General features: G+C 48.4%; 1 protein-coding gene and 1 long non-coding RNA gene across 12 annotated transcripts in view; one reads left to right on the top strand and one right to left on the bottom strand.

The window, feature by feature from the left end:
* LOC131507741 (uncharacterized) overlaps positions 1-13,328 on the top strand; it is a 151,940-nt gene that overhangs the window by 68,627 nt on the left and 69,985 nt on the right. The window lies entirely within an intron of this gene.
* Positions 1-13,328, bottom strand: part of SEL1L3 (SEL1L family member 3) — a 103,486-nt gene that overhangs the window by 29,892 nt on the left and 60,266 nt on the right. For all 11 annotated transcript variants that reach the window (XR_009259672.1, XM_058722934.1, XM_058722933.1 and 8 more), the window contains 4 exons: positions 9,620-9,739; positions 7,737-7,877; positions 3,628-3,690; positions 630-806 (listed from right to left, as the gene is read on the bottom strand). Coding sequence is in view for 10 of the 11 variants with exons in the window: in XM_058722934.1 (XP_058578917.1) it covers positions 630-806; positions 3,628-3,690; positions 7,737-7,877; positions 9,620-9,739 (501 nt within the window). In the remaining variant the exon portion in view is untranslated. The remainder of the gene's footprint in view (positions 1-629; positions 807-3,627; positions 3,691-7,736; positions 7,878-9,619; positions 9,740-13,328) is intronic.

Here is a 13,328-nt window from a genome sequence, read left to right as displayed (position 1 = left end):
TTATTTATTTATTTGGAGAAAAAGACAGTGAGAGCAGGGGAGAGGCAGAGAGAGAGGGAGAGAGAGAATCCCAAGCAGGCTCTGAGCTGCCGGCACAGAGCCTGACATGGGGCTCAATCTCACAGATTGTGAGATCATGACCTGAGCCAAAAACAAGAGGGCTGCTTAACCTACTGAGCCACTGAGGCACCCCTGTTTTTACTCTCATTAAATCTCGTCTCATTTCCGGTAACCCTCTCTGGACCCAGCTCTCTTTCCTTCTAGTAATATCAATCTCTGCACTGCCTCTGATGCATTCTCATTTTGTATCATCTCCCCCTCCCTCCCTAGTTCAAGCCCTCCTCCTCCAGGAAGCCTTCCTGACTGCTCTGGCCTTCACAGTTTCCCATTAAGAGCCGTTTGGGTCATAGCAATTAGCACACTCTGGACACTTGGCTAGATGCCGTCCTTGGTGTTTGGCTATCTTATCTTCCTAACTGGACCCTTGAGTTTCTTGAGGACAGGGTCTGCGTCTTGGCTGGCATTCTGCGCCGCCCATGGGGCCTCACCCTGCGCCGCCCACGGGGCACGTAAGACCTTCAAGGCTCCATGATCTGGTGGCCACTTGCCCAGCTGCTCTCAAGACTTACTTGATTCCTTTCAGGAATTCCTGGGAAAATGCCATCCAAATGCAGGACTCCAAGATTGTACGATGCATCCGGGTTCCCCATCTCTTCTGCTTTTAGCCAGTACTTGGCCGCTTTGGCATAATTTTTCTTGAATTTGTGGTAATACCATCCTAAGCCATTGACTGCCTGATGCAATCCCTGGGTTTTAGAACAACAAAAAAGAAATTACTTTTTTTTTTTTTAAGTGAAACCTAAAGAGAATCAATTGCTGCGAAAGCACTCTGCCTGAGTCTGAGCAAAACCTTTCCTATCTCTTTTTGGGGGCAGATGGCATTAAAGAAACGCTAAGAGTTAGAAAACATAAGCCTGCCTCAGAGCCTTCCCAGGTGGGTTTCTTCCGGCTGCTGCTGGGATTCTTGCCTCCTGGCTCCGTGGTCATGCTGACCGCCCCCCCCCCCCGCCCCCAAAGCCTCACTCAGCTCCTGGGGGCTCTTACGCAATGCCCTTGTCCCCAAAAGGCTGCTTATTGCCCTGCAGTGTCAACAGTGACCTTGAAACTCACAAGCGCTCACCCGCGAGAGGAGGCCAGGCACTCCCCCAACCCCCGGCTGGGACAGTTTCTAGGTGACCCGCCTGCCCATCTGTTGATTCTTCTGCCCCAAACACCAACAAATCCTCTGAGGGAAGCGGCTGGCAAAACACAGGTGCTTCGGGGCCACTTAGCATCCCGGTTCTGACAGGTGGAGTCTGGTGCGGCCGAGGCAGAGGTGGAGGGCGGTGGAGATGGGAGGAGGGTTTTCAAATTGTGTCTAAACCTGGGGCTGGTACCAAGGAAGCGCTTCATGCGAATCTAGCCTGGAGCCTCCTTGTGCTTGCTGATTTGTGCTGTCGGGTGCTCTCGTCTGCTTTCCTTAGGAGCTCCCACTTGCTTCCACAGGGCAGCGGGCGGCTTGCTTGTTGAGAGCTCAGAAGCCCTGAGGGGGTGTGAGTGCTTCGGATCAAGCCTCCCACCCGCAGGGAGAACACTGTGTGTAACCTGGGCGTCCAGTGTTCTCATTCCTCCCTTCCTGCCAGCCCCACCAAACCAAACGAAGAAGCAGGGGAGAAAGGATCCGAGGGTCTAACGGCGCCCTCGCCTCTGTGAGACTTGTTAAGTTAGAGGCTAAGTATGGAACCAAACCTCTTTCACCCCCCTTTCACAAGCGAAGGACAAGTGTCCCTTAAGAATACATGCCAAGATCCCAGTCTGAGCCTTTTCGGTCTGCCACGGATCCTAAGAGCCTATACTTCCTAGATTCTCTGTTGGACTCCGGGTGTTGGGAAGACCAGGGGAAAGAAACTAACAAAGCTTATTAAAAGAGAAGCTCCATGAGGGCGGGAATCTTGTTTCCCAAGTCCCTTTATTAGTGTTTGCCACAGAGCAGGTGCTCAGTAAATAGTTGACAAATGAATGAAAGCCGCCCTTTGAATCTCGGTGTTAAACAAAATGGAGTCCAACCCTATACCCCGAGGATGGAGAGTAGGGTTCAGATCTCCAGGCCCCCCAGATAGCGGACTCCAAAATAACGGACATCTGGAAGGAGTATCAGTGCTGTGGATCTAGGCACAGAAGCGTTCTTCCTGAACCTCACACAGTAGCAGGTGCAAGGTGGTCTGCTGGTAAATCTTACAGAATGCATTTCAATACTGTAATAGACCAGGGAATGCTATAAAGTGGCAAGAACCAGCTTTGGAACAGGCTTGTGGAATGTACACCTCACAATGGCTTTTGCTGCGAAGCCAGAGGCCACAGGCCTATTCAGATGCACCTGCCATCCCTCAGAACATCTGCGGAATTCCTGGAGGGACCGCACTTGGAGCCCCACAAGAAATCCCGTCTTCTTGCTTACTAAAGCACAGTAGACATCAATGCACCACTACGATGGCCAGAGACACAAATTTCCCGGCTTCCGGGAAACCCCAGCATTGCCCCATTTTAGGATTCTCTGGAAACGATGCCCTCAAGGACCACCATGAAACTGCCTCTCTACCTCTGCCCTAACATTTGTGTGGGGTCAGGAGTTGTTGTGTGCTGAAGTAGGCTCCCTTCTCCTGGGTCATGTGCCCTCTTGACACCACAGAGGTGGAGGAAAAGTCTTCTGGCTCTCTTGTTCCATGCTCCAACTTTCTGCTCAACACAAAAAAGACACTCTGAACTTCTCAAGGGGAGGGAACGAGGGAAAAAAAATCAGCACGGGATCTTCAGGAGTCTTTGTCGATAAGGCAGATATTGGCAGCCTGGGGGAGGGAGGCATTTTCAAGAGCCAGAAGGGCTAGAGAGGACCCTGTCAAGGTTGTAGAATTACAGTGGTTTCTACAAATGTATTTATTTGCCAATCTGCATGCGTGCACCCTTGAGTGTGCTTGGGTGGGTACGCGTGCACTGTGTGTGGGTGCGTCCCCTCACAAACGATACTTAACCTCCATTCTGTAGGGCCAGAGTGAAACCAGCTGAGTTGACAATAGCAGCGAAGAGTAAATAGTGACCAAAGCAAAGAAATTTCTAAACCCGGCAACAAACTGGATAAACGTCTCCGTTATTAAAGCCCAGGAAGTAAAGGAGCATTGGACACGACAGGGTTAAGCTTCAAGGGAATTAGGCCTTTGGTTTTCCCAATTCAATGGCATTTATACATACCCATTCAATTCCAAGGAGCCCCGCTACCCCCCCCGCCCAACCCCCAACCCTTGCTTGTTATCAGGGCAGCCGGTGATTATAATTTTAGCCTTCAAACAAGATCGGCCTGAATTCTATTGACTGGAAGGTGAATTCAGCTTTTGAATTTTGCCGTCCCCATTGTGACAGGTTTCCGTATGTGTTGTAGCTCCAAAATGACTAATCACCGCAATGCCAGTGACCTCCCTCCCGACTCCTGTTTTCTACCGGGGCCAAAGGCTGGCCATTCACTTTGGCAGATTTGCAGGCGTGTGGGCATGCATGGTGCAAATGTTTCCCTCTGACAATATGCAAAAGTGTTACCTTGGAAGCCGCTTTCTTCATCAGCTCTAAGGCAAGCCGTCTGTTCTTTTTTACTCCTTGACCCTAAACCATGATAAACAGCAATGAGTACGAAGAAAATCAACCCAGAGTGTGCTCAAAGACATCACTTGGGTATATCAGTGTTCCAGGTAAAATACTTACACAATAAAACCCGAGCCTTCCTATTTAGAAGTCTTCCCTTAAAGATCTCTCGATGCAGAGCCATTATCCCATCATCATCACCACCACCACCACCATTATTTTGCTTATGTGTGTGGAGCTGAGGCATCGGACCTGACCTTCCCAGCTTAGCGTCCATACAAAATCCCCCATTATCATCCAGTGGATCGCATTCCTGTCTGTCCACAGGTACCACTGGGAGAAGCCCTGAAGAATAGGGCTAAATGAGTTTGGTCATCCTGGATGCGTTCCTCTGGGGCTGGTCTCATCCATGAGCCAGATATCGTGCTTTATCTGCACTGGACAGTCAAAAGTTATCAGGCCTGCCATTTGCAGCCTTCCTGGGTCCTCTCAGGAGTCCCCAGGGTGGAACACGGTGGTTTCAGAACCAGCTTGAGAGCCTGTCTCGAAGGAGACAGGACCCCTTGGAACCCTCTGCCTCAGATGCTGACAGAAACTGACAAGGTTCCTCCGGCAAAAGCAAGTTTTCCCAGCAGACGTGGTTTGAGCACCACCACAGAGAGAAATATATTAGAAAATAATTTTATATACTATATAAATATATATTATAATTTTATATATTTTTATAAAAATATTATAATTTATCTGTTTATATAGTATACATAATTTTTTTTTTTTTTTTTGAGAGAGAGAGATTGAAAGAGACAGAGTGCGAGCAGGGGAAGGGCAGAGAGAGAGGGAGACACAGAATCCGAAGCGGGCTCCAGGCTCTGAGCGGTCAGTCAGCACAGAGCCCGACACGGGGCTCGAACTCACGAGCCGTGAGATCACGACCTGAGCCGAAGTCGGACGCTCAACTGACTGAGCCACCCAGGTGCTCCTTGGGGTTCTTGCTGTAAGAGAGGAACTTCGTGGGATCACGCTGAAGTGTCTGCAGGACCATGTGGGGAAGTGGCAGGTCTGAGGGGGGAGCTGGAGGGGTCCCTGAGGTCTCTCTCAACACAGGACTGACAACAAAAATGGCGGGCAATGGGAGCTGGATGAAAACCGTCGCTGCTACCGAACTCAACCGGAATCTGTGACTGACACACACCACAGGTGCCCCCTGGACTCTTCCTGGCCTCAGACACGGCGGTTGATGGGGTCACATTGTGACATAATGTGGCAGGGCTTTGCAATGAATATAGCTTTTAACTCTGTTGAAATACTTAGCACCACAGCAAATAAATGACACTAGCAAACATTCCCGCATTAATTAGAGTGTGCCCAACCCTGGGCTGTCACACCTAATCCTCACCACAAGCCTGGAGACGTGCTGTGAGCATTCCCATCTGAGCCCTTGCCCAGACTAGCACAGTGAGTGAGATATAGAGGCAGGATTTGAACCCAGGCAGGCAGGCCCCAGAGTCCAAGCACACAACTACCACTCTCTCTTGCCTCCTGTACATTCCAGTTCTGTGCTGAGAACACATAACGATTTGTAACCTCCTGGCAGGACCCAGAAAACATGCAGGATATGGTTGTCTCTATTTTTTCAGGACCCAAAAATAAAATCGTGACTCCAACTAAAAGTGAAACTATGTGCACCAAATTTTCTACTAGACTTTAACTTACCTATTTAATAAAGCCAATGAGCTGAGGCAAAGTTGAAGATGAAAATATTTTTCGGAAATGCACCATTACTTCATTTAATTAGAGAAAAGAGAGAGAGAAAAAAAAAAAAGAACAAGAAGGCTACTTGGAAAAACTGGATAGGGCAATGAGACAACACTTTTGGACTTCTGGAAAAGTGTCAGAAAGACCAGGATGACAGGATGTTAGAACCTGGTTGAACTCAATTTTTATCTTCTGCAACGTCTCTGCTTTGAAGGAATAAAACTGGAGCCCAGAGAGGATGACTCATCCAAAGACTTACAGTCGGATCTACGACTAGAACTCAGATACTCTGATTTCTAGCTGCCATGCATTTTCCAGAATACTTGTTCATTTCATCCTAAGTGGGATAACTTCCTGCACAGGGGCTATGCACGCTACACAGATCTGAGTAGTCCTGGAAGTTGTTAAGTGAGAGAAATGGAAGGCCCTGGTACGTAGTAAGTGCTCAATAATATCCACTGAGTGAATTAATCAAAAACAGCTGCTGTAGGAAAGGTCAAAGCTCTGTCCTCTTGTGGATGCCAGACGGGATGGCCTGGACTGTCTTGTCTTGGACAAGCTGCAGCTGTCATGGCACCATAACACAATATGCCCAAGACCCACACAAAGCCCGGAGCACAGTACTGTTCGTCACATCTGGGAAGCTCATTTTCTGCATGGGGTTCTTTCCCGTGGAATACACTTAAAGCGACCTTCTGGCCAGAGGTAAGATCTTCGATACGCTAATGAGCGGCTTCCTTGATCCCACTGAGGGATTCTTAGTTAGAATGCAGGAAAAACAAAAGTCTCTAAGGTTTGGGAAAGCAGACAGTAGGTCACCTCCAGAGTCATTTGTTTATGTTATTTGCCTCTGCCTCTAGATGGCGAGCTCCGGGTGGGCAGAAGTCATGTCCGATTCGAGCCATTATCTTCTCTGCACTTTGACAGTGGCCAGCCCCAACTCCGGCAGAGAGGTGCCTCTCCGTGCCCGCCCTCTCCACCAGTGCATGAGCCCCTTGAGGTCGGGGACGCGGCGCCCGCATCCATCTGTCACTCCATCTAGCGCAGAGTCTGGCATTTTGTCAGCCCTGAATGGGTGTTTATTGAATAAACACACGGATGCATCAGCATATGGCTAGGAGTCAAGCCGTTTCTGTGTTGACTTGACAACTGAGAAAGGGAAGTCCAGACTCTACATTTGGAAACCACATCCACCAATAGGTTTTAAGGCTGTGGAGGGTCCGAAATGTAGCAGAGTCAAGGTTGTGAATCAGTGAGTGGCCACAGCTGTGGTTCCAAAGATGGACCTGGCCGCAGAAATCCACGTCCTTGTCTGAAGACACTCACTATCTGCGGACAGCCACTTGCTTTGGGCATGACATAGGATCTAAGGGTTTCCTTACTGGAGCCAACAGCTTTTTGCTTTGCCAAGGTTGGGGAGTTGATGTCTCTGTGTTTGGGGGTGAAGAACACAGACTCTGAAGCCAAAGTGCCTGGAGCTCAGTCCCAGATCTCTAAAATGTACCGGTTGTGTGACCTTGGGCAAGTTAAAAAACCTTCCTCTGCCTCTGTTACCACATATATAAACAGCAATCATAATGCACCCCCGGGCCTGCCTCGCAAGGTCGTTACGAGGATTGAATGCATTAATACATGTAAGTCCGGCAATAAGTGCTCAAGCAGTGTGATCTATTCAGATTTCGTGTAAGATACAGTATTTTTCATTTCTTGAAGCCCATTCATTATATTATCTCATTCAGTCTGTGATCATTACCGTTGTCCCATGAGATCAAATAACTCCAAGGACACATAGGTGATGATGGCAGAGGAGGGACTTGAACTCCACCCTCTGTCTCCTGTGCTAATGCTTTCAAACCCCCCCGCCCCGGCCCCCACCATTCTCCTGTTGGCTTAAAGCAAGATCTTTGTTTTGACCAACCAACCAGACCGTTGGGATCCAGCCCAAACACACACTTCGGTTAAGCTGTAATTCAATGACAACTCTGCCTGGTGGCGAACTTGCAGCCCCCTTGGGGGCTGATGGCCGTTTTCCAATCCGTAAAACGTGGTGCCTCCTCCAGAATGCTACAGTTCTTGCAAAAGCAAAGAGAATCCAGGTGCCAAACATAAGGCTAATGATTAAAAATGAGACCAGGGCACTGTTTCTGATTCTGCCTTTCCAGCAAGTATCCCTTTCCATCAAGAGTGACGGAAGCACATACATACTAAGTTCTTTCAGTTACAGATTCCTTGTTTGCCAGCACGCCTACAGGAAACTGCTCAGAAGTCTGATAAGAATTGCATAACGTTGGCACAAACCGAGGGATTCTTACCTTGAATAACACAATGGCATAGTCATATATCAACGCGGGGTCCTCAGTCTCCAGGGCACCCTTGGCGTACCACTCGATTGCCGCTTCAGGATTCTTGGCCACACCTTGCTGGCCCCAAAACAGCATCTGGGCCAATCGTTGCTTCAAGACAGTAGCAATTTAGAAGAATGACTTTCCTGTGTAATGCTTAACATAAGACTTTAAAAGGTGGAAGGACAAACCAAGTTCAATATGTTTTCCTACGAGAACCAAGAAATAGGTAGGCGCATGTTATCTTCCAACTGGGAGCCCTGAAAGGTGAACTCGTGTAAATACGAGTCCTCAGCACCAGCTGGAAACAAGGCATGTGTGCACGTGTATGTGAACGTATCTGTAGCACCCAGGGCCAGAGCTGGATGGAACTTGGTCAACAATCACGACTGTCTCCTGTCCTCAAAGTCCCTCTCCTTTGGGAGGTACTGCCTGTCACTTGGCCTAGTGAATGGCATGGAGGCCTGTGCACATCCATATCAGGAAGGCACTTATCTCTCCCCATCCCAGCATTTTTCCACACGACTGACTCCACCGTGACACTCAAGGCTGAGAGCTCTCTGGGGATAGGAACCTCAAGATGTTTTTTTGTCTGCCTTTATCCCCTCCGCCCCCATTCAGCAAAGCTCAGTAGAAGCTCATAGAAGCTATTCCACAAAGATTTGTTAAACGAAGGAAGGAAAGTTCATGCAAGCTCTGGAGTACCCAGGAAATGACTCTGGCAGTGGCATTTCCAGAATTAGGTACTAGAATTCTTTCCTGCACTAGAAAGACTGCAGGCCAGGGACAGATGTCCAACAGGAGCCAGAGCAATGTCTGTTAACATTCTGGCCCATTCTGGCCTCTTGTGGTCTTTCTTTCTGCTTCTTCTCTCGTCTCCTTCTCTTCCTTCCGCTCACTCCTCAAATACCTACAACGTCCCTCAAAGTATCTCCTGAAATTCTAGGAAGACCTCTACAGACGGATGGGAGGCCCATTCATCACTAAAGGGTCTCTGAACTATTTGCTTGTCAATGCATTTGTTCTTTTCTGTTCTCTTTCTTTTTCCCATCTTTGAGCTTCTGCCTCCTTAACAGACCCAGAGGGTCTTCCCACACTGTGTGCTCACCAGGAGCACAGAGCAAAAGCTAAATCCACTCTTGGGGAAGGAGGCTTTCTCCCAACCGGTGCAATCGGCCTAAGCTGTCTCCCATTAAGGGATTCTCTTCATAGTGAAATCAAGGGAAGAAGTCAGATAGAGAACATTCTCCCAGCTTTCTGCCCTTCCTGGTACCTCTGAAAAGTCCTTCCAAAAACACAAGACATGTTCAAGAGACAAGGTTGGTCCTCTGGTCTAACATACTACACGTGATTTTCTGTTAGTCTCTTAGCTGAATTCACGGCCCTTCTTCTTGATATCCCTCTAATCTCTAATGCACCCCAAGATGCTTCTTTTTCATTTCTATCCAATGCACTAAAATGTCTGATGGTAGTCTTTAGGACAGATCACAAATGTTAAAGCTCTTTCTCCTTCTGGGTACAGGGTAGGACTACACTTCCGGCCCACGTGAAGTCAAGGGAGACCAGGTGACTTGTGTTGGCCAGTGAAACGTGAGAGGCGGCCCCCGCCACCTCTGTGCAGAGCCCCGCCGCAGTGGCTGTGGGCGACTGTATTGCAATGAAGCCCCTGGTGGCTTGGTTTGTAGGGGCTCATGAGAGCACGGCACGTGCCGACCCCCACGGGACGGGTAGTGGAAGCGAGAAACTAACTCGTGTTGTTTCAAGCCACTGAGGTTTGGGATAATCTGTTACCGTGACATAACCTGGTCTATCAGAACCGATAGAATTTCCAAAACAGTGGCCCGCATTTTTACCTGAGCTGCCGCATTGCCTCGGGTGGCCTCGTGCTTCAACCACATGAAGACATCTCCATCCTCTTTGGTTTGTACCTTGAGCGTTTCCTCATCCTTCAGTCTAATTGTTTCGACATATGCCTAAAAAGGAAGGACAGAGAGGAGAGAAAGAGGGAGGGATGAAGGAAGGAAAACAGAAGGAGGGGGACAAGGGAAATGTCCAAATGATTTAGGCACGCAAAAGCCATGGCATTATTCTTAAACTGGCAATTGCTCAAGTAAAAACTATCTGAACAACTGAAACACGGGGTATGTTCACAATGTCATAAGATCAAATGCGTTTTAAATGAACGTATCACATCTCCTATACCTAAATGGGCATATTTGTTCCTACCAAAGCGTTTGCCTTGGGAGGACAAAATTTATTCCACTCCCACTTCCATTGCTCAAGCTTGTTCAGAAGCCCACGTGCACACCACTGATTTCAGAGGCAGATTCCACACGGCCTCAAAAAAGGTGAATCAATATTTTCTAAGTATAACCTTGTTTTTTTTTTTTTTTTTAAATCCCAAAGTGTTATTATCCTGCATGACCAACCCTTTTTATTTAGAAGGCTCAGCTTCAAATATCTTTTGGCTATTTCCAAAAATTAAATCTACCCTGCCAAAAAGAGGGCATTGTTAATTCTGAGGATGCAAGGAAGAAGGTGCTAGAGGCTCTGAGGGGGAATCCAAAGGGAAAGTTCCCAAAATGTTTTGAATTTGCGCTCCGCCTCGGAGGTATCCGACTCCTCTGCAGAAAATCAGACTCATTTCGAAGTGTAAATTTGGGCTGTTTATCAAGAGACCAGTGCTGTTGTTTCACGGTCTCCCCTTATACATAATGACCTCTATTTAACAATGCCGTGAGGGGTGCTGGGAAGGGCTTCCCATGCCCGGCACATGCCACAGGCAGATGGTAAAATAAATAAATAAACAAACAAACAAACAAATAAATAAATAAAATAAAATAAAATAAAATAAAATAAAATAAAATAAAAAAATGGATCTGCATGAGTTTGGGAAAGAAGCCTCAGAGAACAAGGAGCCAGGCCTGATTTCCCTTCTGACCCTCTTTGTTTGTTAGCGAGGAAGAATTCTTAGATTCACAAACTCTAGCCTGCAGCCCATTCCTGAGACGGTCTGGCAGCTGTCTCCTCTGCTATGGCCGCATGGCACCATGGGTCCCTCCTTGGGGCACGGGGGTGCTGAGAAGTGGGGACTGTGTCGGGAACCCAGCAGGCATCCCGTCTTGCTCAGTGTCTAACCCGTGGAGGCCACCAGGCAAAGAGCAACAATTAGAATAAGGCCACCCACTACCTTCTATTGAAACAATCTTTGTGCCAGGGGTTTAACAAATCTTTTTGTCACCTCATCCTCATGACAGGACTGCCATCCAAATGTCACTGTCCTCGATTTATAGGCAAAGAAGCGGAGGCCTGAAAGGTGAAACCAGGAACTCATGATTGCCTTGTAGAGCTGTCAAGCCAGCCCGGCCTGACTCCAAAGAAAGGGCTCTCTCGGGCTCCCCACAGTGTCACCCTCTAGCGAGAAGGCCCTAGAATCCACTCTATCCTGTTGACGCCGACAAGCGTAGGACTAACGAGTGGGTGCTTCGGCTCGAACTCCAGGGGACACTCTACGGTCTGGGGTGAACTTGGGATTGGGCTGACGCTGGAGTTGTTCAGATAATGGAATCCTCAGTTAGAATTTTGTTTTCAACTGGACAGTTCGGGGTCTTCTGAGTTTTGGTTATTTTTCTTATTTTGTTTCCTTCTCTTTAACTTTGTCATGGGGCTTGAATGAAAGACATGACATATGAAGACACGGGTCCTACCCTGCGGGATTTACACCCTTAGATGTTTCTGCCGCTCTCTGGCAGTGACGATAGATCACTGACATATCAATGATAGTTGATGTATCACTGATAATACGTCACTGTTCTAACTGCTTTGCCCAAGATTGCCTCATTGAGTCTTTGCAACCTTGTAAGAGTGTCTCTGTCAATATCTCCATTTCAGTGATGTAGAAACCGAGGCTCGGAAGTTAAGTAGCTTATCCAAGAGCATATATTTCGTTCTTCAAACTTAGGAATCAAATCCAGGCTGGTCGGCTGTGGGGCCCATAGACCTCACCACCCCGTGAAGGGCTCGCGCATTTGAGAGGAAGCAAATGGTGGACTGCTTCCTTGTCCTCCCTGATAGTGAACTCATGGCCTTTTGGCAAAGGCCACATTTCTGAGGGAACTGGGTAGCTGTGCATAATTCTGAAGAAGTGACACTTTTGTCCTTTGTGTCGTGGTACCCTGATCTAGCTCCCCCGGGTCGTGCCATCAAGTTTTGCAGCAGGACAGGGCCATTAAGAGCACAATCTTTCATATCAGACCAAGGGGAATTCTAACCCACCACGAACTACCCATGGACCTTGGCCAACTAACTTTATTTATCTGCGATTCAGTCTCTGCATCCATAAAGTGGAGCTTAGCATGGTATTTGCTAGATCAAAAGCACTCAACCTAACAGCCACTATTTTTCACTGTATGAAGAGTTAGAAAGGCCTAGGTTCCAATTGAGGCTCCACTACTCAACCGCTGTGTGACTCTGGGCAGTTCTTCAGCTTCTCTGAGGCTCAGTTGCCCCATTTGTAAAATGGGAACTGATCTCATAGGGTTGCATGAAGATTCCATGAGACTGTTTATAAAAGAGCTTAGCAGAGCGTGTGGTGCATGGTGAGCTCTCAGTAATGGAACCCATCGTTTGTTAGGTCCTTACTTCACTCTGACACGTAAAAGGCTGGGAGCCGTTTAGAACATTAGCCCTCCTATTGGTTCTGCAGTTTTGTGCAGCTCACAACCTTATGCGTTGGGGTCTATCTAAGAGCATTTTATGCGTCAGAAGATGAAAGTCGTAGACTTTAAAGGGGGAGTTGTGGGGACGGAAGCCGGGCTCCATTAGCCACACATCATGTGGGTTCGCTTGTTCAAGCTGTGACACCCGTGTGAGGTACACGTCACGGCACCCGTTTTACTGGTGAAAAGCTGTGCAGAGACAGAGGTGAGCACTATCACTTAAGATTTCACACCCAGTGAACTACAGACCTGGGACCTTAACCCAAGTAAATCTGGCCGGAGCCACGCCTCCACTGTGTGCCACACCCAGGCAGCTGGTAGCTTCTCCGTGGTACTGGGGTCACTACAGCGGCAGCCAGCACCAGAGCCATATGGTCTGGGCCTTCTGTGAAAGCCGACCACCTGCAAAGACATCTGATGAAGGAACAACCCCTAAAAGGGAGGAACGTTCGGTTGTTCATGCATTCACACAACATTGTGTGACCGGAGAATGATGCGTCGGATGGAAATATGACCAAGCCAGGAGGAAGAAGGTGCGGTGTGGAGAAGCAGCAGTGGGGGTGTTTGGGGGGCAGAGCTGAAGAGATGCTGGCAGGGACCCAAGGGCCCCACATTGACCAGCGCTGGGACTTTTGTGGCTTCTGAGGGGTTCTTTTCGTTGCTGCGTTACAAAGTCAAGGTCTCTCGAATGAGCTCATATCCTGTACTGCAGGGTTAAAATCTGCTGACCAGGTCAGAGGAGGTCCAACGTCTGGAGACTGGACAGACCTTACAGCCCCCACGCCCACTGTCAGAGGAGGCACCACACTGTCCCAGAGACGCTGACACTTCACCGGTGTCACCA

This window comes from Neofelis nebulosa, chromosome 3 (assembly GCF_028018385.1).
Source record: "Neofelis nebulosa isolate mNeoNeb1 chromosome 3, mNeoNeb1.pri, whole genome shotgun sequence".
In the NCBI taxonomy this organism is placed as follows: domain Eukaryota; kingdom Metazoa; phylum Chordata; class Mammalia; order Carnivora; family Felidae; genus Neofelis; species Neofelis nebulosa.
This window is presented reverse-complemented; position numbering and strand designations above follow the sequence as displayed.